At 40.8% G+C, this 25,263-nt stretch overlaps 1 protein-coding gene across 3 annotated transcripts in view; it reads right to left on the bottom strand.

Annotated features, from left to right (window-relative positions):
- Positions 1 to 25,263, bottom strand: part of SSBP4 (single stranded DNA binding protein 4) — a 613,000-nt gene that overhangs the window by 483,740 nt on the left and 103,997 nt on the right. For 2 of the 3 annotated variants that reach the window (XM_040322775.1, XM_040322767.1), the window contains exons 2-3: positions 15,477 to 15,578; positions 7,649 to 7,721 (exon numbers count right to left, since the gene is read on the bottom strand). In XM_040322775.1, coding sequence (XP_040178709.1) covers positions 7,649 to 7,721; positions 15,477 to 15,578 — 175 coding nt within the window. The remainder of the gene's footprint in view (positions 1 to 7,648; positions 7,722 to 15,476; positions 15,579 to 25,263) is intronic. The other variant, XM_040322783.1, reaches the window with a different exon arrangement.

Below are 25,263 nucleotides of genomic sequence, written 5' to 3'. Positions count from 1 at the left end.
ATGTACTGAGATATCCTTGATGAAAACCCGCTCCAGAGTGCTCTGGACCTTAGACTGGGGCGAAGGTTCATCTTCCAACAGTACAATGACCCTAAGCACACAGCCAAGATAACAAAGAAGTGGCTACGGGACAACTCTGTGAATGTCCTTGAGTGGCCCAGCCAGAGCCCAGACTAGAACCCGATTGAACGTTTCTGGAGAGATCTGAAAATGGCTGTGCACTGATGCTCTCCATCCAACCTGATGGGGCTTGAGAGGTCCTGCAAAGAAGAATGGGAGAAACTGCCCAAAAATAGGTGTGCCAAGCTTGTAGCGTCATACTCAAAAATACTTGAGGATGTAATTGGTGCCAAAGGTGCTTCAACAAAGTTTGAGCAAAGGTTGTAAATACTTATGTACATGTGATTCTTTATTTTTTTTTTTAATTTGCAAATATTTCAAACAAACTTCTTTCACGTTGTCATTATCTGTTGAATTTTTAAGGAAAATAATGAACTTAATACATTTTGGAATAAGGCTGTAACATAAAATGTGGAAAAAGTGAAGCATTGTGAATACTTTCTGGATGCACTGTACTGTATATAGACAAAGACACACCAGTGCATAGAACATCAGTTGCTTGTGCATATTGTAGTAATATAATGCTTGTACAGTTTTTGTTTTGGGGTTAATTCACTAAGCAAATTTGTTCACTTTGCAACAGAAGTTGCACTTTTTAAGGGCTCGTTTTCACAAGGAGCAGTGACTGTCATTTTCCTGCAACAAATCAATGGCAGTCAACACAAAGGAACATTGAAAACAATTGTTTTCTAAGTGCACACTGCAATGAAGCCTCTGTGCGTAAAAAATGCATACATTTTTTCACAAAGGACCAGAACTCACCGGAAGGCTCTATGTACTATTCATTTCTATGTACCAGGGCATAGACATGAATGAAGTGTCATTTTGTTAGTGAATGAGGTGAAGCTCACTTCCATCAACCCATTATGTGCAAACAAAAATGCTGTTTTTTATTTTCTTTGAATGAGATTGGGTTATCTTTGCAAAGTGAAATTTTACCACAGTCACTAAGGTCTGCGGAAAATTCACTTGCACAGTATAACTTCTCTTGCAAATTGAACAGCCTGTTTATTAAATCAATCCCTTAATGACTTCTTAGAGTTGGACTCAAAAAACATATCTGTTAATGATTGTTTTTGGGGAATTTAAAGATGTACATGTTTTCTTTATGGATGTCTGCCCTAAGTTCTCTGGCACACAATTACAAAATGTTAATAGTAAAATAATTTTACAGGATTGATATAGCACCACCAGTTTGCACAGCAATTAACAAAATGGAGGCAGACAGAACAGTTAGAATACGATTCAATACAAGATGATTCAGAAGGCCATGCTGGTTTACAATCTAAAAGGAAGGGTCAAGTGATCCAAAAGATAGAAGATAAGCTAAAATGCAGTTGTTAGGTAGAGGTAGGATAGGCTTCTCTGAAGAGATGGGTTTTCAGGTGGATAGAATAGGAGATATTTGGACAGATTAGGATGAGGAGTTCCAGAGGATAAGAGAGGCTCTGGAGAAGTCCTGGAGGTGAACATGGGAGGATGCAACGAGTGAGATAAAGAGCCTGAGATATATCTGTACAAATGTCTTTTTTATTCTAACCTTTTAACTATATCCATATCTTATAGCCTAAATTGAAATATTTTGTTTAATATTACATAGCATTCTAATGTACAGGCTAAAGAGGGTCAGACATTTGAACATTTAAAGTTGAACTCCAGGCAGCTATAAATACCATATTGGCCCCATAAAGAATGAGGAAGGACATCTGGTTACAAAGGATGGGAAGATGGTGAAGGTATTGAATCTATTCTTCTCCTCAATCTTCACAAGGGAATTGGAGGGGGCTTCATTAACCAAAACTGCTGTGTCGAGCCTCATGACACATCACAAGAAGCCCCTCCATTGTTAACAGAGGACAGAATTAAAATTAGACTTGGGAAACTTAACATTAATAAATCACGAGACCAGATGGCTTGCATCCAAGGGTACTTAGGGAACTCATTCAAGTAATTGCCAGACCATTGTTCCTAATTTTTACTGACAGTCTACTGACTGGAATGGAAACAGCTGATCAGAGAAAAGCCAATGTAGCACTAATATTTAAAAGGGGCCCAAATACATCCCTGGGAATTACAGACCAGTTAGCCTAACATCAATAGTATGCCAGCTCTTGGAGGGGATGATAAGGAACTATATACAGTACAAGATTTTAGTAATGAGAACGGTATCATTAGTAGTAATCAGCATGGATTTATGAAGAATCATTCTTCCCAAACCAATCTATTAACCTTCTATGAGGAGGTGAGTTTCCATCTAGATAAAGGAAGATCCGTAGACGTGGTGTATCTGGATTTTGCAAAAGCATTTGACACAGTTCCCCATAAACGTTTACTGTACAAAATAGGTCCGGTGGCATGGACCATAGGGTGAGTACATGGATTGAAAAACTAGTTACAAGGTCGAGTTCACAGGGTGGTGATAAATGAGGAGTGCTCAGAATGGTTAGGGTGGGTAGTGGGGTCCCCCAGGGTTCTGTGCTGGGACCAATCCTATTTCATTTGTTTGTATAGGACCTGGAGGATGTGGTAAACAGTTCAATCTCTGTATTTGCAGACAATACTAAGCTAAGCAGGGCAATAACTTCTCCACAGGATGTGGAAACCTTGTAAAAGGATCTGAACGAATGAATGAGGTGGGCAACTACATGGCAAATGAGATTTAATGTAGGAAAACTTTAAATAATGCATTTGGGTGGCAAAAAATATGAATGCAATCTATACACTGGGGGGGGGGGGAGAACCTCTGGGGGAATCTAGAATGGAAAAGGACCTGGGGGTCCTAGTAGATAGGCTCAGCAATGGCATGCAATGCCAAGCCACTGCTAACAAAGCAAACAGAATATTGGCATGCATTAAAAAGGGGATCAACTCCAGAGATGAAACGATAATTCTACTGCTCTACAAGACTCTAGTCCGGCCGCACCTAGAGTACGCTGTCCAGTTTTGGGCACCAGTCCTCAGGAAGAATGTACCAGAAATGGAGCGAGTACAAAGAAGGGCAACAAAGCTAATACAGGGTCTGGAGGATATTAGTTATGAGGAAAGATTGCAAGCTCTGAACTTATTCTCTCTGGAGAAGAGATGCTTGAGCCGACAGCGGGCTAATGTTCACTGTCGGCTGATTTCATTCAGTCGGTCCAGGCTCTGGATCGATCCCAACTTTAATGTCAGGATCCACCCAGATGTCTGACCGACAGCTGGCTCAGCCTCTCGGTATGCTGCTGAGAGCCAGCCACTCCAGCTCCCTCCAAAGTCTGGCAGTCCAGTGAGTGCTGGAGGGGCAGAGTAGAGAGCCAGCTAGCTATCTGCTCACTGAAGATCGAGAACTGAGCAATCCCTCAGTTCTTTCAGTATAGGCAGTAAGGAGCAGATGCAGCTTGGTTAGGTGCCTCAGTCATCTAGGTGAGTATAATTATTTGTTATTTTTGATCCCCAAACTTCTCTTTTAACTCATTCACAGGCTCACAGAAAGCAGTGAGCCACTGAGCAGGCACTGTTCAACACCCTGTCCACAGATGGGTTAGGTCTGTTTTTATATGACTTTTTTTAGCAACAATTAAAACTATCTTGAAGGCTTTCATTCAGTGCCAGTTTTGGTCTGGCACTCCTTTCTGTATTGCTATGGTTTGAGCTACTGCTGGGTGTCCATCAAGGGAAGCCTTGCAGTGGGGAAAATGTCTCACTGTTGAGCTTCTTTTCCTTTATCTAATGACACATGCATGTCTCAAAGTTCATAGCACCCCTAAAGGCCCGTACACACCATCGGATAATTTAACGGGAATTGTGTGATGACAGCCTGTTTTCGGATAATCCGACCATTTGTATGTCAGTTGTTGTCAGATTTTCCGCCAACAAATTTGGGATAGCATGCTTTAAAATTGTCCGCTAATAATTGTGTGTTGTCGGATTACCCGATCGTGTGTACACAAGTCCGTCACACAAAGGTCCAAAGTACAAGCACGTGTGCTTGGAAGCAATGCTCACCATAACACAACACTAGCAGAAGTTGCCCAAAGGGTGGCGCTAAAGAGCTGAAAAAACACGTAGCTTCTGGTTTGTTGGCTGACAATTCTTTGCCGTTTGTATGCAATACAAGTTTACGGCCAATGCCCTTCGGACAAAAGTCTGAGGCTTTGTCCGCAGAAAGTCTGATCGCGTGTACGAGGCGTTAGAGCAAAATGTTTTGAGGAATGTGCTGTGTAAATCTCAGAACTGAACAGAAATACAAATCTTTTGGAAGGTAAATCTGCTGCCTTTTATGTATTTTATCTGAATAAATATGTATAGAAAACCCAGCAAGTCACAAAACATTCATGACTGACCATAACCTGGCAATGTAAACGTAAATTAAAAATAATCTTCAATTTCACAGCCTGCTGGTATATGGCAACACAATGTTAGAAATATGCATGTTAGTTCAAAAGCAGCACTGTACTCCCACAAAGAGATTTTCAATTTTATGTAACATTTCCACTGTAAATAAACTACCAGTGCACTAGACAGGATTTAGGACAAAAACAGAGCTTAATACTTTTATCTTAAACATCTGGATAGGGATGTGACCTGAATGTTTCCTTTTAATCTCTTGCATGTGCCAGGGCTAACATTGGTAAACAACAACTCCAAGTAAAAATCACACAGCTATGTTCTGAGTATTATTCCCATATGTACTGTCATAAATGTGATATATTCAGAGAAAGAAAACATTATGGGTCTACCACCACACCAGCCGCTGCATTACAACATGCAGTGAAATGCACTGGGGTCACTGCAGTGCTGAGGCACCGATCGTGGTGCATTACACAGTTCACATTTGCTTTTAACTGAAATGTATTGAAATGTTACAGGTTTTATTAAAGCGGGGGTTCACCCTAAAAAAAAATTCTAACATTACATTGAGCTCACTTCCGACATTGACAGTATGCTGATCTTTTTTTTTTTTTTTTTTTCCGTACATACCGTTGTATCGTTATTTTCCCCCCCGGCTTCCGGGTAGTGAATCCCGCGGGAGTGGGCGTTCCTATGCACAGGCTAAGTGATTGACGTATGACAAAAGCTTCCCCCCGGCGCATACGGCCGTGTCACGAGTTGCCGAAAGAAGCCGGACTGCGAGTCGGCTCTATACGGCACTATACGGTGCCTGCGCACCGAAGTTCGGCTTCTTTTGGCAACTCGTGACGCGGCCGTATGCGCCGGGGGGAAGCTTTTGTCATACGTCAATCACTTAGCCTGTGCATAGGAACGCTCCCTCCCCCGCGGGATTCACTACCCGGAAGCCGTCTGGGAAAATAACGATACAACGGTATGTACGGCAAAAAAAAAAAAAGATCAGCATACTGTCAATGTCGGAAGTGAGCTCAATGTGATGTTAGAATTTTTTTTAGGGTGAACCCCTGCTTTAAGTTGCATCAGCTCAACGGAAGGTGGTGGATTGCCTTGCATTGCGCTGCACTGCACTGGAAAAAAGTATGGCCTGCTGTCCTTTCTTCAGCACATACCAACTCAGTGCTTTGCTAATGAACTACAAAAAAATGTTTAGCCTGGTTCTGGACAACAGAAACATGGAGAAGGAGACATTTCCCTCATTCAATCAGTTTACTTTCACTTTTTGTTGTTTTGAACTATCCCCTCAAGTCAATAAAGGGAGAACTACAGCCAGAAAAGCCTATTAAGTTCAATGCAGAATGTTGAGGATCATGGGAATTGTAGTCTGAAACATCAATCACAGAATGGGTCTTATGGACCCTTACGATACAAATCCCAACGGACACTGAGGAGGAAGGGGAAAGGTGGAACAGTTGCACTCTGTGGAACAGTTTTCACCAAACTGCACTGGAAGCTTCTTCCACTTTGCAGCGCAGGAGCCGAGGTGTGCATATCGTTCCTGGTGCACACGGATCATCCATAGGACGAGTGACCGGAGACTGAGACCTGAGGTTGCGTAGCACAGATCCCAGCGAACACATCTGCACCATTGCTGCAGGGAGACTAGAGCATCCTCTCACCCTCTGCTTCTCATTGCTGAATATCTGGAGGCAGTCAGTGGAAAGACTGAGTGGGCCCCCCTTTCTTCACCTATTGCTGATACTGCTAGCAGGGACTGGGCCATTAAGAGCAGGACACCAAGTGTACCCATCTATACCGCACCCATACTGCACTCTATATCACACTTATTCCAAACCTAGACTGCGCCTATACCAACCCTTTACCAGAATATGCTGAGACTATATCTTAACTATACTGTACCTATACCACATGCATGTTAACTGGGGCTGTTGTTAAGTGCACTAACACTCTTAAAAGGTCCCAACAATAGTCGGCTTAAAGAACATCTCAAAAGACAACCCTTCCTGTAATAGTTATTCTGCATCACACCTTTGTTTCTCTTCTCCCCACCCCTCTACTATCCTCCTTTTCTTTTGGACCCAGACAGCCTAGGACTAGCATAGCTCTCTGCACTCTGGCAGTATTGTTCCAGCACTCAGCAGATTAAACTCCCCCATCTGGGTTTTGTTGGGGAGATTTTCCTGTTTTTTCCTTTTCTGAAGACTCAACCATACGTGAGAAGTAATCTTATCAAAGTGAGTTGAAAACCCATGACTTCACATTTTAAAGCTGAACTTCAGGATCATAGGTGTGCACAGTCTATTGCATTAGGGGGGGGGGGGGTGAACCTCAAAGCTTCAACACATATGCATTTGACATATTTACCGGCCTCTTCCCCGCTCTCCGTCCTGAAACAATGGGAGGTAGGGGGAGCAAGGGAGAACACATGGGACCAGGGCAACAGAAGGAAGAGGAACAGAAAAATGAGGGGTGGCGGGGGTGGCATATATTAGTACCAATCCCCTATATTTTCCTCCTGTGGCAGCTGAATGTTGACAAAAGGGAGAGGAGGAGAAGCCTACTTTCAGCTGTTGCAGGAGAAAAATACATTTACAATCATTCCTCGATACCCCCGTAATTCAAACTCAGTTTTTCTTCTTTACAGCTTTAAATTAACTAAAAATGCAATAAGTATTTATATATTGTGAGAGAAAGTCATGCAATTCCTCTAGCTGACACCAACCTATATGCCAGTTAGCACTGAGCAGGTACTTTCTTATCCAATGGATAGTGAACTTGCAAAGGTATCATTTGGGCCCCTTACATTTTCAGCATACTATCATACACCTGTTTTTAGGTAAGCCTATAAAAATAATAAAAATACTACTACCTAATACTACTCTTTCACTAGTTAAGAAAACATAATACAAAATAACTCTATCATATACCAGACTTCCTCTTTTTGAAGAAAATCCCATCAAGGGTTATCCTTGTTGTTTACAGTATAGCTGCTACTCTGCTTTTCAATTAATTTTTATTGAGAATCATTATAGCAGTCATAGACTGCAGAATCATATTTTCCCACATTCTAATTACTTAATGACTTAATTAATTCATTTAGAACTATTTTACTTACAAAGCTGCTCTTTCAGTATTCATTGGCTAGGCAACAAATTATAAAAAAATAAATACGTTTTCTTACCTCTGACAGAAAAGTTTGTGCAGATTTCTGGGCTCCTACATGCAGTAAATATTCATACACATATAAAGCTAATCTGAAAAGAGAAAAAAATATAAATATTTCCAACAATACCAAACTGTGTAACAATCACTATGATTTATCAGGTTTAAATTGAACTTTTGACTTTAGAACGACTTTAAGCCACAGCCTGTAAATAGTCCCCTTCATTATTTGGCTGATGAACAGGTGTTTCAGTGAGTACTAAAGAACTAAAGTAACTTTTTTTTTTGCCCTCTGTGTCCCATTTGGGAGATTTTTCCTTCACTTCTTGTCCCATGGCAAAAACAGGAAGTGAGGGGAGATCCCTCCAAAGTGAAGAAATCCCTGGTTGTCACCAGGGTCACCAAAACTAGTGCTGCCATTAAACGATTTCTCCTCTATTCCTGTTCTGGTGACAACCCAAAATTAGGGATTTTTTTTCTTTTCTTTCACTCTTGGTGATAGCAGTAAACAGGACAAATAAAAAGGGTGAAGTGCCCTAACTGTGGAACAGACAGTGATAAAAACCTGATGTGTTTAAATACCTCTCCATTTTATCCCCCAAACAAATTGTACTTTAAGTATCCATACATGTAACTAACTCTCCAACTGATTTAAAGTGATTGTAACAGGGGTCAAGTCCTGGGGAAAAAAGTGTGGGAACTCCCACCCAAGATCCACTCCCCCACCAAAAAAAAAAAAAAAAATGATACGCTCATATGCATAATTACTAAACCGCATGTTCTTTCTAAATCCTGTGATAACTTGCGCAATGTCTCCTGGGAACAATGACAAAAGCTCCCAGGAGACATTGCGGCATCGAGGAAGTGACGAAATACCTGCACACTACCTGATGAATACATATGCAGGAAGCGGCCAGTAACATAAAGGATTACTAAGGTTCGCCTGCCCCTGACAGTGATTTGAGCTGGGCATCGCCGATTAGAGAAGGATTGGCTCGGATGGCTTGGCTGCTCTCGGCTGCTCTAGTCCTGCAAAGGGAACTGAGTTCCTGCTGTGAAAAAAGTGAAGGAACTCCGTTCCCACGCGTTCCCGCAGGACTTGAGCCCTGGATTGTAAACCATTTTTTAAATAACTAGCATGTTAAACTTACCTGCTCTGTACAACAGTTTTGCCCAGATCCTCCTCTTATGCCCGATAAGAGGAGGATCTGGGCTCCTCCCCTCCACTGAGTGTCCACCATAGCAAGCCGCTTGCTATGGGGGCACTTGTGTGGGCTTGCTCCCAAGACACTGGCTCCTGCTAATGTCTCTGAGCCTATAAGGAGGGAGAGAGCTGAAAGTCACTGCTTTTTGACACATTGCTGGATCAAGATCGGGCTCAAATAAGTATAAGGGGGCAAAGGGGGTGGAGCTGCACTGAGAAGCTTTTTTTATCCTAAGTTCACCTTTTTAAAAAAATGGGCATTTTTTATTATTTTTACTAGGAGCCTGGAAAGCATTGCACCCACAATCAGCAGATCGTGGATCATGGGTGCCATGCAGGACTCCTGCAAACGTCTCAGTCACACTGACAGGAAGAGACAATGAACTTCCTAGAGCACTCAACTGCACCCTGATTAGTTCACTGAGAACTGCAAGCTGACAGCTAAAAAGTTTGTCGGTAGTTGTAGTTTCCATTCACAGAACTCTGTGAATGAATGATGTGGTCGAGTGGGTGGAGTCAAATTTTTTTTAAAGTAGTGACAGCGAGTGGGGGGCTAAGATCCCCCGCTTGCTGTCAATAGATGCAGCGGATAGGGGAGTCGCTACAGGCTTGGGAACATGTTACGTGTTCCACCCTAAAAATGGGTAAACATCCTTTAATGAAAGGAATGTATTAAAGGTAAAAAACCTTCAGCCTTTAGAACGACTTTAAGTTCATCACTCAGAAATTGTATAATATGTCTTTTTACTCTTTTCTCAACCCGTATTACAATTAAAATGGTAATCAATTTCCTATTAATTTAATTTGATCAACTTATTTTAAGTGCTTTAAAAGATTAATTTAAAAATAAGTTAGGTTATACCACATAAGTTGAGTCCCGATATAAATCCACTACAAATATTTAAGGCTGACTGCTTCCTTTTTTGTTTCCACCTGAAATATTAGCTTTTAAAAAATGAGTACACTCGATCAGAATGTCAATGTGACTGGGCTATCAAACAGATTGAAATATATTAGATTAAGAGTGAATCAAATAGTCTTTCTTGAAACAAGCCTCAAGAAAGAAACAAAGTTATAAGCCACCATTTGCAGTGAGTTGGAGTATTGACACATACCCCTCACACCCAATTAAACTTGAACTGGGCTAAAATGTATGCTCCAGACCATTTTTCTCGACGAGAAAAATGCCCGATTTTTTTTAGAACCTGCTCTATTTTTTCTCGTTGTTTTTCATGTCGTGAAAAATGGTCGTGTGTAAGCTTTTACGAGGGGGAAAAAAACATGCATGCTCAGAGCGGTTGTTCTGGTAAAACTTGCGTTTGTAATGGAGATAGCACATTCGTCACGCTGTAACAGACTGAAAAGCACGAAGACTGAAAAGCGCGCAAATTGTCTCTCACCAAACTTTTACTAACATGCGGTAACACAAAATTAGCAAAAGCAGCCCAAAGGGTGGCGCCATTCAAATGGAACTTTATAGTGCCGTCGTACGTGTTGTCATGCGTGTTGTCACTGCTCTTTGCTCAAGCATTTTTTTTCACAAACGTCTGTATGCAAGGCAGGCTTGAGAGAAATCATGACAAATCACGTTGAGAAAAACTTTGTTTTTTTTGCATGACATGAATAACGGTCGTGTGTCCGCGGCATAATACCATGATGGTCTGTCAACCCATTTTAAAAATAAAGTTATTGATGAAGTTCTATAGATGAGAAACTCAACTCAGCAGGTAAGTAGTTCCTGTGTGCATCTCAAGGTTTCATTTTACATTTTGATTTAAATGTACTTTTAATGAAACCGTCATCATCTTCCAATAAATCCGTGATGAAATAAACAGTAATGCAAGATTGTCACACATATTTTATCAAAATTCTCTTGCAATAATTTGCAAGGCCATCTCACAGATTTTCTATGGATAGAATAAAACAGACAGCCACATGTTTCATTAATATGCATTGTAGGACTACAAGTCACCGTATAGCTTGCTTATTATCCATACAATCCAGCAATAAGTCAAGACACTTACAGGTTTCAGTGAATTTAGTCATTGTTAGAAGAAGCACATGTTGTAACTACCACAGTAGATCATAAAGGGCAAAATGCTATAACATTGTACTGGCTTCAGGTTCTTTTATGTGCAGACTGACAAGCTTGATATCAGATGGCATGCAGTGTCTCCTTGATTTGTATCAGTAGGAGGGCAACTGTGTTCAGAAAATTACTTAAGCCCTGTACACACGATCCGTTTGTCCGATGAAAAAAGAATGATGGACTGTTTTCATCGGACAAACCAATCATGTGTGGGCCCCATCTGTCTTATTTCTATCGGTGTAAAAAAATAGAACATGTTTTAAATTTTTCCTATGGATAAAAAACCGATAGGAAATTCCGATCGTCTGTGTGGAACTCCATCGGAGAAAAATCCACGCATGCTCAGAATCAAGTCGACACATGCTCAGAGGCATTGAACTTCATTTTGTTTGGCTCGTCGTACTGTTTTACGTCACCGTGTTTTGGCACGGTCGGAATTTAGTCTGATAGTGTGTAGACAAGACTGATGATTGTCAGCTTCATCGGATATCCGACGAAAAAATCCATCGGATTAGATTCCATCAGAAATCTGATTGTGTGTACAGGGCTTTACAGTAGAGATGGCTAATAGATATCAGGTGGCTAGGTCAGAAAGTGCAGCATGTAGGGGGGTACAAGGGCTGCACTTGTCCAGACACCCACATTGCAGTCCCTGATGTTTTTTCTGAAAAATAGTGTCTTTCTGTAGAAGAGACTATACTCCAGTCCCTGACACCCCATAGTCCAGCATACAAGGTTACATTTACAAGGTGTTTCATCAACTGTGCTCTTTGTAATACACTGAACTCCCCTGTAAAGGGATAGTATATGGCAGGGATATGCAATTAGCAGACCTCCAGCTGTTGCAGAACTACAAGTCCCATGAGGCATACCAAGACTCTGACAGCCACAGGCATGTCACCTAGAGGCAGAGGCATGATGGGACTTGTAGTTTTGCAACAGCTGGGGGGTCGCTCATTACATATCCCTGATATATGGGATAATGTGTGCTCAGCAATGCCAGCTTTTGGCTCACAGCTGGACAAGCCATATGTTCTCATGTTATGTAAAGTACTGAAGTACAATATCCTACTGACCTGTGTGACCTAACTAAGCTATTTATTAAGTCCCTGCTTTCAGATTACAAGGTCCCAGGAGAGGGATTCCTGCATCTACGTTGCTTGTGTGGATGCAGGTACCTGCTCCTTTTTTTTCGTTCAGCCTTCTGGCTGAACGGAAAAAAAAGATCTGTGCGCACCCAAGTTTGGTGGGTAAGGTATGTCTGTTTGCTGATGTTGCAAAGGTGTGCAATAGGGTTGATATTCCTGGAGGAGTTTGTAGCATGCAACATGGTTGTGCATTTCTGGAAGATTGATCTAAACAGTGGAAAATGCAGTTCAATTTCTGAATGCAAAGATTTAGGTTTGTTTATCTCAGATGGTTGAAAAAGCAAGGATGTAAATACGGTTCAGAAGGGCAACAACTGTTGTATGAAGCTAAGCTCAAGAACTTTGGAACGTGATCTCAAACTAGCAGAGGGAAAGTTCATAACTAGAAAAATAAATAATGTTTTACCAATAGAGTAGTTTATGCTTGGAACATACTTTCTTTAGAGGTAGTGGGGTTGATTTACTAAAAATAGACTGTTCATTTTGCTAGGGAAGATGCACTTTGCAAGGGAGTCTTCTCCAGAGCTTAGTGGATGAGGTGAAGCTATACAGAGAACTGCACAGGCACCAGGATTTACATTATTATGTCAACTATAAGACAGCATCCTAGTCAAAGAAGTAGGCGCTGATAGTACCTTACCAAAGGCTGTGTTGTAATTCGAATTAAGGCATTGCCTGCAGGAGTACTGTGATCTCTTTGAGAGGTAAGAAATATCTATACTTACACCTACAAACGACTTAGTATGCATGCGGTTCACATGAAACATATATCTGATATGAGTCTGAGACCCACTTTACAGAGGTGGAATCTTCATTAAAACAAATCCTTTTTTCACTGTAGTTCTTGTTACAAGAAGCCTGTCATCTCTAGTGCCATCTGCCGGTGTTCTATCAGATTACTGCTACCAGATTGTGCAACAGAAGTGTCAGGGTTGAGTTCACCTGCTGGTGGCACTGGGGTTCACTTTGCAGATGGCTGCAGTTCCAGTGTCCACCAGCAGGTGTCTCCCAGAAGCCAGCAGGTTCTGATCAGCCACACCTGGCTCCAGCTGCCAGGTGGATATTTACGGCTGCTCCTCCCTTCCCCCAGGGCGTCACTATCCTGTCTGCTTGCCTCCTTGCTACCAGCTTGTGCCTGATAACCTTCCTGAACCTTCTAGTGTCCTGATCTGTCCTGCACCCCTCTGCCTTGTTTCATGCCCTTGTACCCAGTCGTGTCCCCTTCCTTGCATCCCTGTTGCCTTTGTCCCTTATGTTGTAGATATTGTATATAGATAGCAGTTAGGTTCATTAGTTATTCTTGTTCTTGTTTGCTGTTTATTGGTGTGTGTTCACTGTAAATAAATATCACTTTAATGATAAATACTTTGGTGTTCGTTTAATAAACCGTTATAAGCCGAGATCATGATGATCACGGCTTATCACAGAGCATTGCCGGTTTAATAAACGGAGATAAGGAGCAGAGAACATGTTCTTCACTTCTCATCACAGCACATGGCTGTTTTGTCACAAACGGCCAGTTTAATAAACCGAGATCTGAAGATTTCACAGCCCTTCCACTGAAATATCTCCCTTCCAGATTCACCAGCTCAGAGGTGGAGAATCTGGGAGAGAAGCTGGTGTGATAAGAGGAAGAAGGCTTATTTCTTCCTAATATCAGCACCAGTGGGTTAAAAATGAATATTAACAACATAAAATACTTATATAAATAAATAAATATATATATATATATATATATATATATATATATATATATATATATATATATATATATATACATATATATACACACATACATGTGTATATAGATACTGTATATATGTTTGTATATATATATATATATATATATATATATACATATATATATGTGTGTGTGTGTATATATATATATATATATATATATATATATATATATATATATATATACACATACACACATATATACAGTATCTATATGCACATGTATGTGTATATATATGTATACACACACATATATACAGTATGTATATATATGTATACACACATATACGGTATACAGTATTTATATATATGTATACACACACATATGTACAGTATATATATATATATATATATATATATATATATATATATATATATATATATATATATAAATATATATATATATATATATGTATATGTGTGTATACACACATATATACAGTATTTATATATATATATATGTATATAAACACAAAAAAATATATATATTCATGTATTTGTGTATACATATATATATATACAAATACTGTATATATGTGTATATGTGTGTATATATATATACACACACACCCATGTGTATATATATATATACAGGATATATATATAGTTATCACATGTCTGAAAACATGTAATTACATGTTCTTTTAAACTTTAGTTTCACTTTTTGAACTCAGCTACACTGTAATCTCACAATATCTTACGAGATTACAGGTAGCCCACCCACTTTTACACAGATGTCAGCCGTTTTCAGAGGAAAAACTTCTCCTCTGTTCTCCCTCTGAGAACTTCAGTTCTCAGTTTATTAAACCGGCTGCAGAGGAGATAATTTTCCTCTGAGAACTGCTGAGAACTGAACTGAGAAAAATCTTCACAGACACCATTGTTTGGTCTCAGTTCCCTTTTGTAGCTACGTGTCCGGTGGTCTTAGCTGCTGACCCTGACAGGAAGTGATGTTCCAACTAAAAAATGCTTACTGCGCATGTGCGATGCATTCCACGGCAAGCTATGCGATCCACACACTTTATGATCAGACAGGTAGCAGTATTCTTATAGAACAACGCCCCTCCTGCATTGAAGACACATTCTCCTCTCACAGGGGATTAGAAGACACCATGCAGACATCTTACTATGCCCAGCTATGTCTTGAATTTCAAAGTAATTTTAGCAATAAAGTGAGCGTATATAAATAAATATAGTATATTGATATCTGTGATATTGACTTATATACGCTCACTTTATTGCTAAAATTACTCTGCAATTCAAGACATAGCTGGGTGCACTAAGATGTCCGCATGGGTGATCAGAATACAGCTACCAGACAGATCATAAAGTGTGTGAAATGCATAGCGCCGTGGAACAAATGACGGAACGCATCGCTCATGCGCAGTAAGTATTTTATGGTCACTTCTGTTTGCACAATCTGATGGGTAGTGGTAATCTGATAGAACATCGTAACAGTGTAGCTCTGCAACACTTTACAAAGGTACAGTTTGGGAAATGTATTAGTTTTGCTATACAGCCAGACAATCCAAAACAGGAAAAATGACAGCTTGTGAAACAGAAATACTGTGGGATTGCAGCTCATAAATTTCTTCATCTGCTTTTAAAATCACTGCACCAATATAAAACATGTCATAACGTGTCAGTAACAAAAAGTTAGCCTCACTGTGTATGTAGCGCTACGCCTGGAGGAGTTGCTGATTGACTAGGTCTTTCTGCTTTAGGAGATAATGTCCCAGTCTGGTAGTACCTGAACTCACCAACACACCTGGGGTTGAAAAAGGCTTTTAGTAAAGAGTAAGCAAAACAAATGGGTAAAATGAGCAGCAGCAAACAATAGCAATGATCATCAATAAAGTGAATAACCAGTACAGTAACCATATATACATACATATATGTTTGTGTGTGTATATATATATAGATAGATATATATATATAGATAGATAGATAGATAGATAGATAGATAGATAGATAGATAGATAGATATACACAAAAAGTGTTTATCGCTAGTAAATACAGTAACTGCCTGAGTAACTACTGACACCACTCGCTAGTGGGTAACCACTAACCAGTCTGCTGGTGTTGGGGCTCCTAGATTACTAATAGTAGCCCTCACAAGCCTGAGATATTTCTAATCCAAGGGGGGAGGACTACAACCTTCCCCAATGACAGAATCCTACCGTAGGCAGTAATATCACAAAATATAGGCAAATTTCCACACTGGGGTGGCCAATGGACCTCTTTTACTCCAGAGTTCAGGAAAGATTCAAAGAGAGGCCCAGTCAGCTCTCCTGGGTGAGGTCCGGTAAATAGTTGCCTTTTGTGTTTTGTGCCTTTCTCTCAAGCCTTTCCCTCTTTAGGAATTCTCTTTTTGTGGCTTTGTTCTGTGACGCTATGGCACTGAATGTCAGCAGTCAGTCTTGCACACATTCAAAGCTCAGTCAGACACCCCCCACCCCTCTTGGAGTTTCATGCATATCACCTGGAACTGATCAATTTCTGACCAGTGCAGTTTTACAGCTCCACTCACAGCAATACAGTCTCTGGTGGGCACTGCTTAGCAGTTTGAACAACAGAGTCTTAGGGAGGGTCAGTACAGCATTTTGCTGCACAGCAACACTTCAGCATGCAAGCCCCCGCAGTGACTCACGGGAAACTTGGAAAGGCTGTTTCTCCAGGCATGGTAAAAAGTTCAGAAAGCTTCTCTATCTGAAGCCTACTTGCAGCAAATGTTCCCAGTAGACAGTCCAGTCTTTCACTCACATGACCTCAATGGCTGCCTTTCCTACAGGATTTTCACACAGTTTCCTCCCTTTGGGGTGTGGCCAAGTTCAAAGCAGTGGCTGCACAGTAGAAATCCTGCTCTCCCCATTGCCAAGAGCTACAATCCCACTGCTGAAACAGCCAAGTCCTCTTTCAGCCTTGGTCTCCCCCAAAAATGGCCACTACACCTTCTGTGCTGAAAACACTATCCAGTTCACCAAGGTAAGTTGAAGTTGGCAACAAAGTGAGTATTAATAAAATCAATCTTTATGCAATTCATATGGACTCTATTTTGGAACGCATGTACTCCTTTGGATTGAATAAAGCTTGATTTTATTAATACTCACCTTGTTTCCAACTTAACCTTACCTTGGAGAACTTGTGTGTGTGGATTGGAGACCACTTGTTGGGCACAGTGAGAGAAGGGTGCTCTAGCCCATTTAATATATGCATTTGGATTGTAGTGCCAGCACTTTACTTTATTACTGTCCAGTTCAGCACTATCTGTCCTACAGGCAAACCTATGCCCTGTACACACGATCGGTTCGTCTGATGAAAACGGACCGTTTTCATAGGACGAACCGATCGTGTGTGGGCACCATCAGTTTTTTTCCCATCGGTGGGAACATTTTCCTATGGTTAAAAAAACGATAGAAAAAAACGATCGTCTGTGGGGAAATCCATCGGTCAAAATCCACGCATGCTCAGAATCAAGTCGACGCATGCTCGGAAGCATTGAACTTCATTTTTCTCAGCACGTCGTTGTGTTTTACGTCACTGCGTTGGACACGTTCGGATTTTTAACCGATGGTGTGTAGGCAAGACTGATGAAAGTCAGCTTCATCGGATATCTGATGAAAAAATCCATTGGTTCGTTTTCATCAGACGAACCGATCGTGTGTACAGGGCATAAAAGTGCTAAAGACCAGGCTACATGTACACTCAGCCCTCTATGAAAATGCTACAGGTATCCAAAATTTTGGCCCAGTTTGGTTACTTGCTCATCATTTTGAAAGCTGATCTGTTCCTCACTGTTTGTCATGCCTCCTTATTGGTCTTTCAGTATGAGAGGCATCCTTACTGACCAATTGGGAGGAACAGTGAGTGGGAAGGAGCAGGTCAGCCTTTGACACTATTATTTAATTAGGATGCCCAAGGTTATGAGTGACCCAATGATGATACCTCTAGATGCCCATAATGTATGGCCCCGTACACACGAGGAGACATGTTCGATGAAAACGGTCCGCGGAGCTTTTGGTCTGATGTGTGTACACACCATCAGACCAAAATCCCCGTGGACAGAGAACGCGGTGACGTAGAAGACACCGACCTTCTCAAACACGGAAGTGCAATGCTTCCACGAATGCGTCAAATCAATTCGACGCATGCGCGGGATTTCGGGACGCTGGTTACACGTCATAACCAGCGGACATGTCCGATTAGGTGTACTAACCATCGGACATGTCCGACGGACATGTTTCCAGCGGACAAGTTTCTTAGCATGCTAAGAAACTTTTGTCCACTGGAAACCTGTCCGCTAGGCCGTACACACGGTCGCGTACCAGTTTCAGCGGACACGTTCATTGTGCATGCATTTTGAAACTCTTGAACCTAGGCATAACTGTTGCAGATTTGAAAAACAGGAGCATGGTTGCAGCAACACACGCAATCTGAAATGTAATATGTGCTTTTGTTTGTGCTTAAGACAATAGGTGTGAACAATGTTAATAGGCAATACACTGTAGGCTTAACAAGTTAATCTCTGTTATTTGATGCATCTTAAGTTGGTAATTGATAGATGGAAATGCAGCCAGTTCAGTAGGGATTGGCTGAGATTCGACCCATGTATTGGCAGGCTTGGGTACAACCAACCTGTCGCATTTTGTACATTCAATAACTAGCAGTAATCATTGTATTCTGCTGGCTGATAAGGCTCCCTGTGCCCCCTGCCGGCAGAACACAATAATGCTGTGGGAGGCATTAGAGTGATTTACGTTCCTTCTGCCCAAGGTGAAGAAAGAAAATTGAGCCAGCTATAGGCTGTTTTAAGGATAATGTATAGAAAAAAAGTTTTTTTTAAAGTTTATTTATTAATTTTTGTAATATTTTTTCAATTATTTAATTGTTATTGCCTTTGTGTCCTCACTTTCAATATGTTCCCTTTCTTTTGTCCTGGTGACTGTTGTCACTGAAATAGAAAGTGATGGGAATCCCCCCTCCAAAAAAACACAGACCACACTGTACAGTATATGCATATAGACACATACACGTACTGTACATACATATATTTATACACACACACATACACAGAAACACACATAGCTACAAAGCATCCTACGTTTTCCTATAGTCAATTATGCATATTATCAAAGCATACATCTACCAAATTTCCCCTAGAGTAGAAGGGGTTGACAGAAAGAAAGCAATACATTAGAAAAGTGTTTTCATCTCATTTAACCCAGTTTTGCAAGCATTAAAGTATAAAGCAAAAAGGAAGAACAGTTCATTTCCGTAATGGTCCCACTGGGAAACTGTCCATTAGATGCAACTTGAAATTGCATTGCAGAGTTTACAATTTTACAGTTTGCATCTATGTAAGGACTTAAGCAGTTGTTGCTGAAAAATGTTGTATATAGATACAGATACTTTAACCATGACTAACAGCTAATGTACTGGCACATATGAGGAAGACTGTGATACGGTTACCTGTCAAAAGACAAACTTTTATTTTCTTTGTTACAGCTTTAATTTTGCTATCCAATAGTATGTCTAATTTTCTGACACAGGAGAAATCAGTGCATGCAACAAGACCAAATATACCTCTGACTGGTCTCATCAACTCAACTCATTTAGGAAAGGGAGAACTTGTTTGCTGCCCAGTTTAAAATAAAGTAGGTAACAATATATGAAGAACTTCGGGCGTCCCCCAATAACTAAAAACACAAAGCCAAAAATCTCTAATGTGCAAAAATGACACTGAATGCAAAAAATAAAAAGTTCCTCTATGGGCAGATAGATATATAATATAAGATAGCAATAAAGCAATGTAATGATTCTGAGCCAGTTGTTTCCTAACAACTTCTGTATACTTGGATGGCATACTCTGTGTTTGTCCACTGCATCATGAGGCCTCTTTGATATATGATTTGCATATTATTTGATTACTGAGTTAGCAGGACACTTCCTTCCTCTAATACTGCTAAACAAGCTGACTATAGCCTCAATATACAGTTCCAACCCTTTAAGGAGGTCTGTGCTAACTAAATGCTTTTATGACCCAACATGTACTCATAGCATATGGATATGGATATGGATATATATATATATATATATATATATATATATATATATATATATATATATATATACCTCATCCATAAATCCAAAAGTGAAGTGTGCCAGTTGAGGGAGCTTGTTTGAATGATTTCGTGTGGATTTATAGCTAGTTTCCACCCAAAAATGTAATTACATGTAATATTTATTTGTGTTGGGTGTTCAGCATTCACTAGGCCATTGGTTTCCTTAAGATTGGATCATCATAATGCTTTTTTGTTCTACTCAATTATGGGAATAAAAACTATAATTTTGGTACAATTTTGGTTTTCTGTTATTTTGAGACACTTGAAGCTCTTCATATATGCCTAATTCCATTATTGTGTGGAAGGTTTTTTTTTTGGGGGGGGGGGGGGGGTTTTTTTTTCTTGGTTTGGACTGGTTACCGTTTGGTGCTGTTTGTCTTGCGAGTTACAGTTTAAAACCAGCTTAGTTGCACAGTGCTACATTGGGCTACCAGAAACCTAGTGGCTTTGTCAGTCAGTATTCTTACCCTTATTTGTCTTTAAAGCGGTTTTAACAATAGAGGTGCTAACATGTACTGTATAAAGTGCAGTCACCTAAAGGTGCTGCACATACTTGAGGCAGTGGGCAAAGCTTTGATCCTGGTATTGGCAATAATTCCATCCAGCACCCGAGAGACTGCCTGATCATATGAATAATAAAAACAAAGGCTGATCAGCCTAGCTTGCTCAGCAATACAGAGTTTGGTAACAACTAAATGGTTGGATGTTACTCATAAATGGAGTCTACAGCTAACCTTAGATCTTCGGCTGTATATTACTCCTTTGCATGCAATAATAGGTACATAGTTACATAGTTACATAGTTAGTCAGGTTGAAAAAAGACACAAGTCCATCCAGTTCAACCACAAAAAAAAATTAACAAACAAAATAAAAAAACAAACACAGTACAATCCCATACACCCAACTCCATACCCACAGTTGATCTAGAGGAAGGCAAAACAAACCAGCAGAGCATGATCCAATTTGCTACAGCAGGGGAAAAAAATTCCTTCCTGATCCCCAGAGAGGCAATAGGATTTACCCTGGATCAACTTTACCTACAAATCTTAGTACTCAGTTATATTCTGTACATTTAGGAAAGTATCCAGGCCTTTCTTAAAGCAATCTACTGAGCTGGCCAGAACCACATCTGGAGGGAGTCTGTTCCACATTTTCACAGCTCTTACTGTGAAGAAACCTTTCTGTATTTGAAGATGAAATCTCTTTTCCTCTAGACGTAAAGAGTGCCCCCTTGTCCTCAGTGTTCACCGTAAAGTGAATAACTCAACACCAAGTTCACTGTATGGACCCCTTATATATTTGTACATGTTGATCATATCCCCCCTTATTCTTCTCTTCTCAAGAGTGAATCAATTCAGTTCTTCTAATCTTTCCTCATAGCTGAGCTCATCCATGCCTCTTATCAGTTTGGTTGCCCTTCTCTGCACTTTCTCCAGTTCTCCGATATCCTTTTTGAGAACTGGTGCCCAAAACTGAACTGCATATTCCAGATGAGGTCTTACTAATGATTTGTACAGGGGGGGAAATGATATCTCTGTCTCTGGAGTCCATACCTCTCCTAATACAAGAAAGGACTTTGCTCGCTTTGGAAACCGCAGCTTGGCATTGCATGCCATTATTGAGCTTATGATCAACTAAAACCCCCAGATCCTTCTCCACTACAGATCCCCCCAGTTGTACTCTCCCTAGCATGTATGATGCATGCATATTCTTAGTCCCTAAGGTAGAAAAGTTTCTAGCTGGGTAATTGCTTTATGGATGATCAAGGATGATAAAGAGTCCATATAGTTTGCTTACAAGGCCTTTAAAGGGCTTAGTGACACAAGAGGGATTGCAGCAGACTCTACTTAAATCCTTTCAGCCTCCTGTGCAATGCCTAGTTGGATCTATCTAGAGATGATTTGTAAGGCAGCTAACTGGTCCTCGATACATACCTTAATGTCTCATTAATGAACCCTGCTTCTCTTACTACTGTAAATTTTGGGCATACAGTGATTTCCTCTGCTACAACTCGAACGTTAAATATTTAGCACTGCCACTTTTTTACCTATTAGTATGAGGACGTGGAGCTGTCAGAAAAATTGAAAAATTGGCTTCAATATTTACCATAGTTTTACTTTCCTGACAAGCTCCATGACAGGATAATATCTCCCCCAGTCCTAGTAGGCTAGCTATGTGTGAAATAGGAGAAAAGAAAAGGAATGCACTGGCTGAATAGGGTTCCAAATGTATTAATTCACAATTCTATGGGGGTAAAGGGGACATTAGAATGTAGTCATAGAGCTTGTCATGAAATGAAATTTAATGTAAGTATTGAAGCCAATTTTAATAATCATATATTAGATAGCTTGGTGAAGCAAATATATATTGTCTGTAATTTATGTTTCTTTGAAGTAAAAAAATGCTATTTTAGCAATATACATATTAAAAAAATTGGGTCTTTTTTTTTTGGTGTTTTGATTTTACATTGGTGCAATGTACACATGAGCCCTAGGTGCCAGGAGAAGGTCCTCTGGTACTCTAGTTTGAGATACCAAAGTGGCGCCAGCTAAAACCCAGCAACACTGATCCCTGTGTTGTGATGGCGGCAGGGGCGAACTGAAAACTCATGGGGCCCCTGGGCAATAGAAGATGGCCACCAAGCCAGGAGGCATTACATAGGCGGGGCAGCTAAAATCTCAGGATTTTCACATCAAAAGCATGTCGGTTTTGGACATATCAGGGACAGATGTAAAAAAAACACAGATTTTTACATACTGTCCCTGGTTTTAATGAGCCTGGCAACCCTGATGGGGCCCCCTAGTGGCATGGGGCCCTCGGGCAGTGCCCAAGTGCCTCAATGGTCAGTCCGCCCCTGGATGGCGGGGAAGGCTTCCCACTGTCAGAATGCAAAGGCTCAGTGGGAATGATTCCCCCATCCACATCAAATGTGTGTGTAGCGGCCTTCTACTTTCTAGCCGGCGCTGTTTTAAATTTAGAGGGTAGTCTGAGAGTTAGTTGACTCAGACTGTGTTATTTTTCAATAAATTTGGGCCTCTGTTCCAGCCATGGCTGTACTGTGAGTGACCACTATTGTTGTCTGGGGTGCTGTCACCGCCCCAGGCCGAGGGTGGAAGCAGTCAGGTCAAGGTGTTTTGGGTGTTCCCCTTCGGCAGCCAATCAGAGGGAGTTGATTGTACCGCTGGGCATGCTGGGGAGGATTACCTAAGGGACAGACGTCATTAGTCCGGGGTCGTCGATCCTGGGTCTGTCGTCCCACCACCCCCGTGTGTGGCCCGGGTTTCTGGCTCCGAGACCACATTGGTCCGGGGTTGTGATCTACTAAGTAGGCCCGGTAGTCAGACTGGGTCTACGCTTGCAGAGTGGTCCTGAGCTGTCTGTCCTGAGGGAGGAAGCCACTCGATGAAGAACCTGTCTTGGAGAGCACTGAGCACGAGGCTGGTATCTCAGGAGAGGCCTTGAACTTCATCAAAGGACGCACCATTACTGAAGGGCTGAATGATGGTTGCCTGTCAGTTCTAAGTTCACAAAACGTTATTCAGGAGAGATCCGGTGCTTAATCCTGTGCTGAGAGGATTCTGGACCGAATATACCTCCATCTTTGGGAAGGTCTGTGGCAGAGACTTTGCCAAGTTTCCGTGTGACATCCTAGCTGCTAGGTTAGTGAGAGAGGCAATACCCGCTCTGGCTAGAGTGGTGACAAAAGCTGCTTTGCTGGAAGCAGGAGTGTTTCCAAACAGGAGTTATACACCTGAACCTATTGCCTATTACCCTCCCACCTCTTCAACTACTTATTTTATTCTTTTACCAAGTTCGGCAAATAAAGCAAAGAAAAAGAAGTCTAAAGTGTGGACATTGAACTTTTTCTCAACTCTCATCTGACACCATAGACGGCGAGGAGAATAGAGGTAACATGCCGCCCAAAACAAACCAGCAGCTCCTTCGGGGGTAGTACTACACGTGGATGGGTAAATTGGCTCTTTTTTTTTTTTTTTTTTGCTCAATGCAAAGTAAAGAAAAAAAAAACAAATTTTCTGAAAACTCCATGTCAGCATACCAATTGGGGAGTTTCCAATCTCTCTACCCTCTCAGTCAGAGTGGTTTCCTTTTTTTCTTTTTTTTTTAGTGCTCAATAGGTTCTGTTTCACCTACCTAAACGGGGTAAACTCCTGAGAGTCTGCCTGGTAATGCAGAAGATGTGCCAAAGTCAGGTAAGTATGTCCCGCTGCTGGTCTGTTAGGTCATTATCTTTCAACCAATTGCTAATTTTCTGTAAAACTGAGATGCTTATGAGTCCGTTGGCATGCAAATTGACTGAGAAATTTTTCGGCGGATGGGGCACATTCCACCATACTGTGCAGGTGCACTTCTGGAATAAACTAGCACTTCTGTTAGGTAGAGAACATGTTTGCCTTTCAGACTGGACTTTTGCTAGCTAGTGCATGCACAGTCCCAGCCTATGCCCATGGTCTAAAGGGTGGGTGCCATGTATAGCCAAGAGTTTTAAACACCACTTGGCGTGGGTCATTGATTTTATATTACATGGACTTATAAGGAGCACTTTTGTGAGTAAAATTCATTTAAAAAAATATATCAGAGTATACATGATGTTGGTGCACTCTCTGTTTTGTAGTATTGTTTGAAGATTTCAAAGTCTGGAGGGTGCTGCAAGGCCATGCACTTTGTATGAAATCTAGAGTTCTATAAGAGACATTTTGAATTATCTCTGAACATTAATGACCTATACAGTTGGTATCCTTTTTTACACTTGAGCTCTGACGGTTATATTTCAATTTAATTTGGACAAAAAAGGGGACCAATGAATTCCGGAAAACAATTTAATTTCGGCAAAGATTCCAGCATGTGAAGTAAAAAAAAAACTTCTCTATACCAATGTAAAGACCTTGCTCAAACAAGAGGCCAAGACTGCAACAGCACGACGAATCATTTTTTCAGGAGTATATTTACCGCTCTTTCTAGTTCATAAAAACACAGGAAATCCTTAACAAGTCCACCCAGAGAGCATTTAAAACCAAATACCTACAAGTTATAAGTCATACAAGCAGTGTATTGGCTTCTTTCAATCACTTTACAAGATGCTTAATTTCACATTCTGATCCATCGAGATTTTAAAAAGTATCTTTGTTTCTCAATTGCCTAGCTTCATCTTCAGTTCCCTTTGGACTAACCACGTATTTAAGAGTTTTTGTAGAAGTCCTCCAAGTGGTGGTGGCCTGCTTGTGGGGAAATGGCATCCTTATATATCAATACCTCAACAATATTCTGCTTTTGAACTAAGTTCAGAGCCTGTGGCATACTGATTTAGAGCTA

Source organism: Rana temporaria, chromosome 1 (assembly GCF_905171775.1).
Source record: "Rana temporaria chromosome 1, aRanTem1.1, whole genome shotgun sequence".
NCBI lineage: Eukaryota > Metazoa > Chordata > Amphibia > Anura > Ranidae > Rana > Rana temporaria.
Note: the sequence above shows the minus strand (reverse complement) of the source record. Positions and strands in the feature narration are given on the sequence as shown.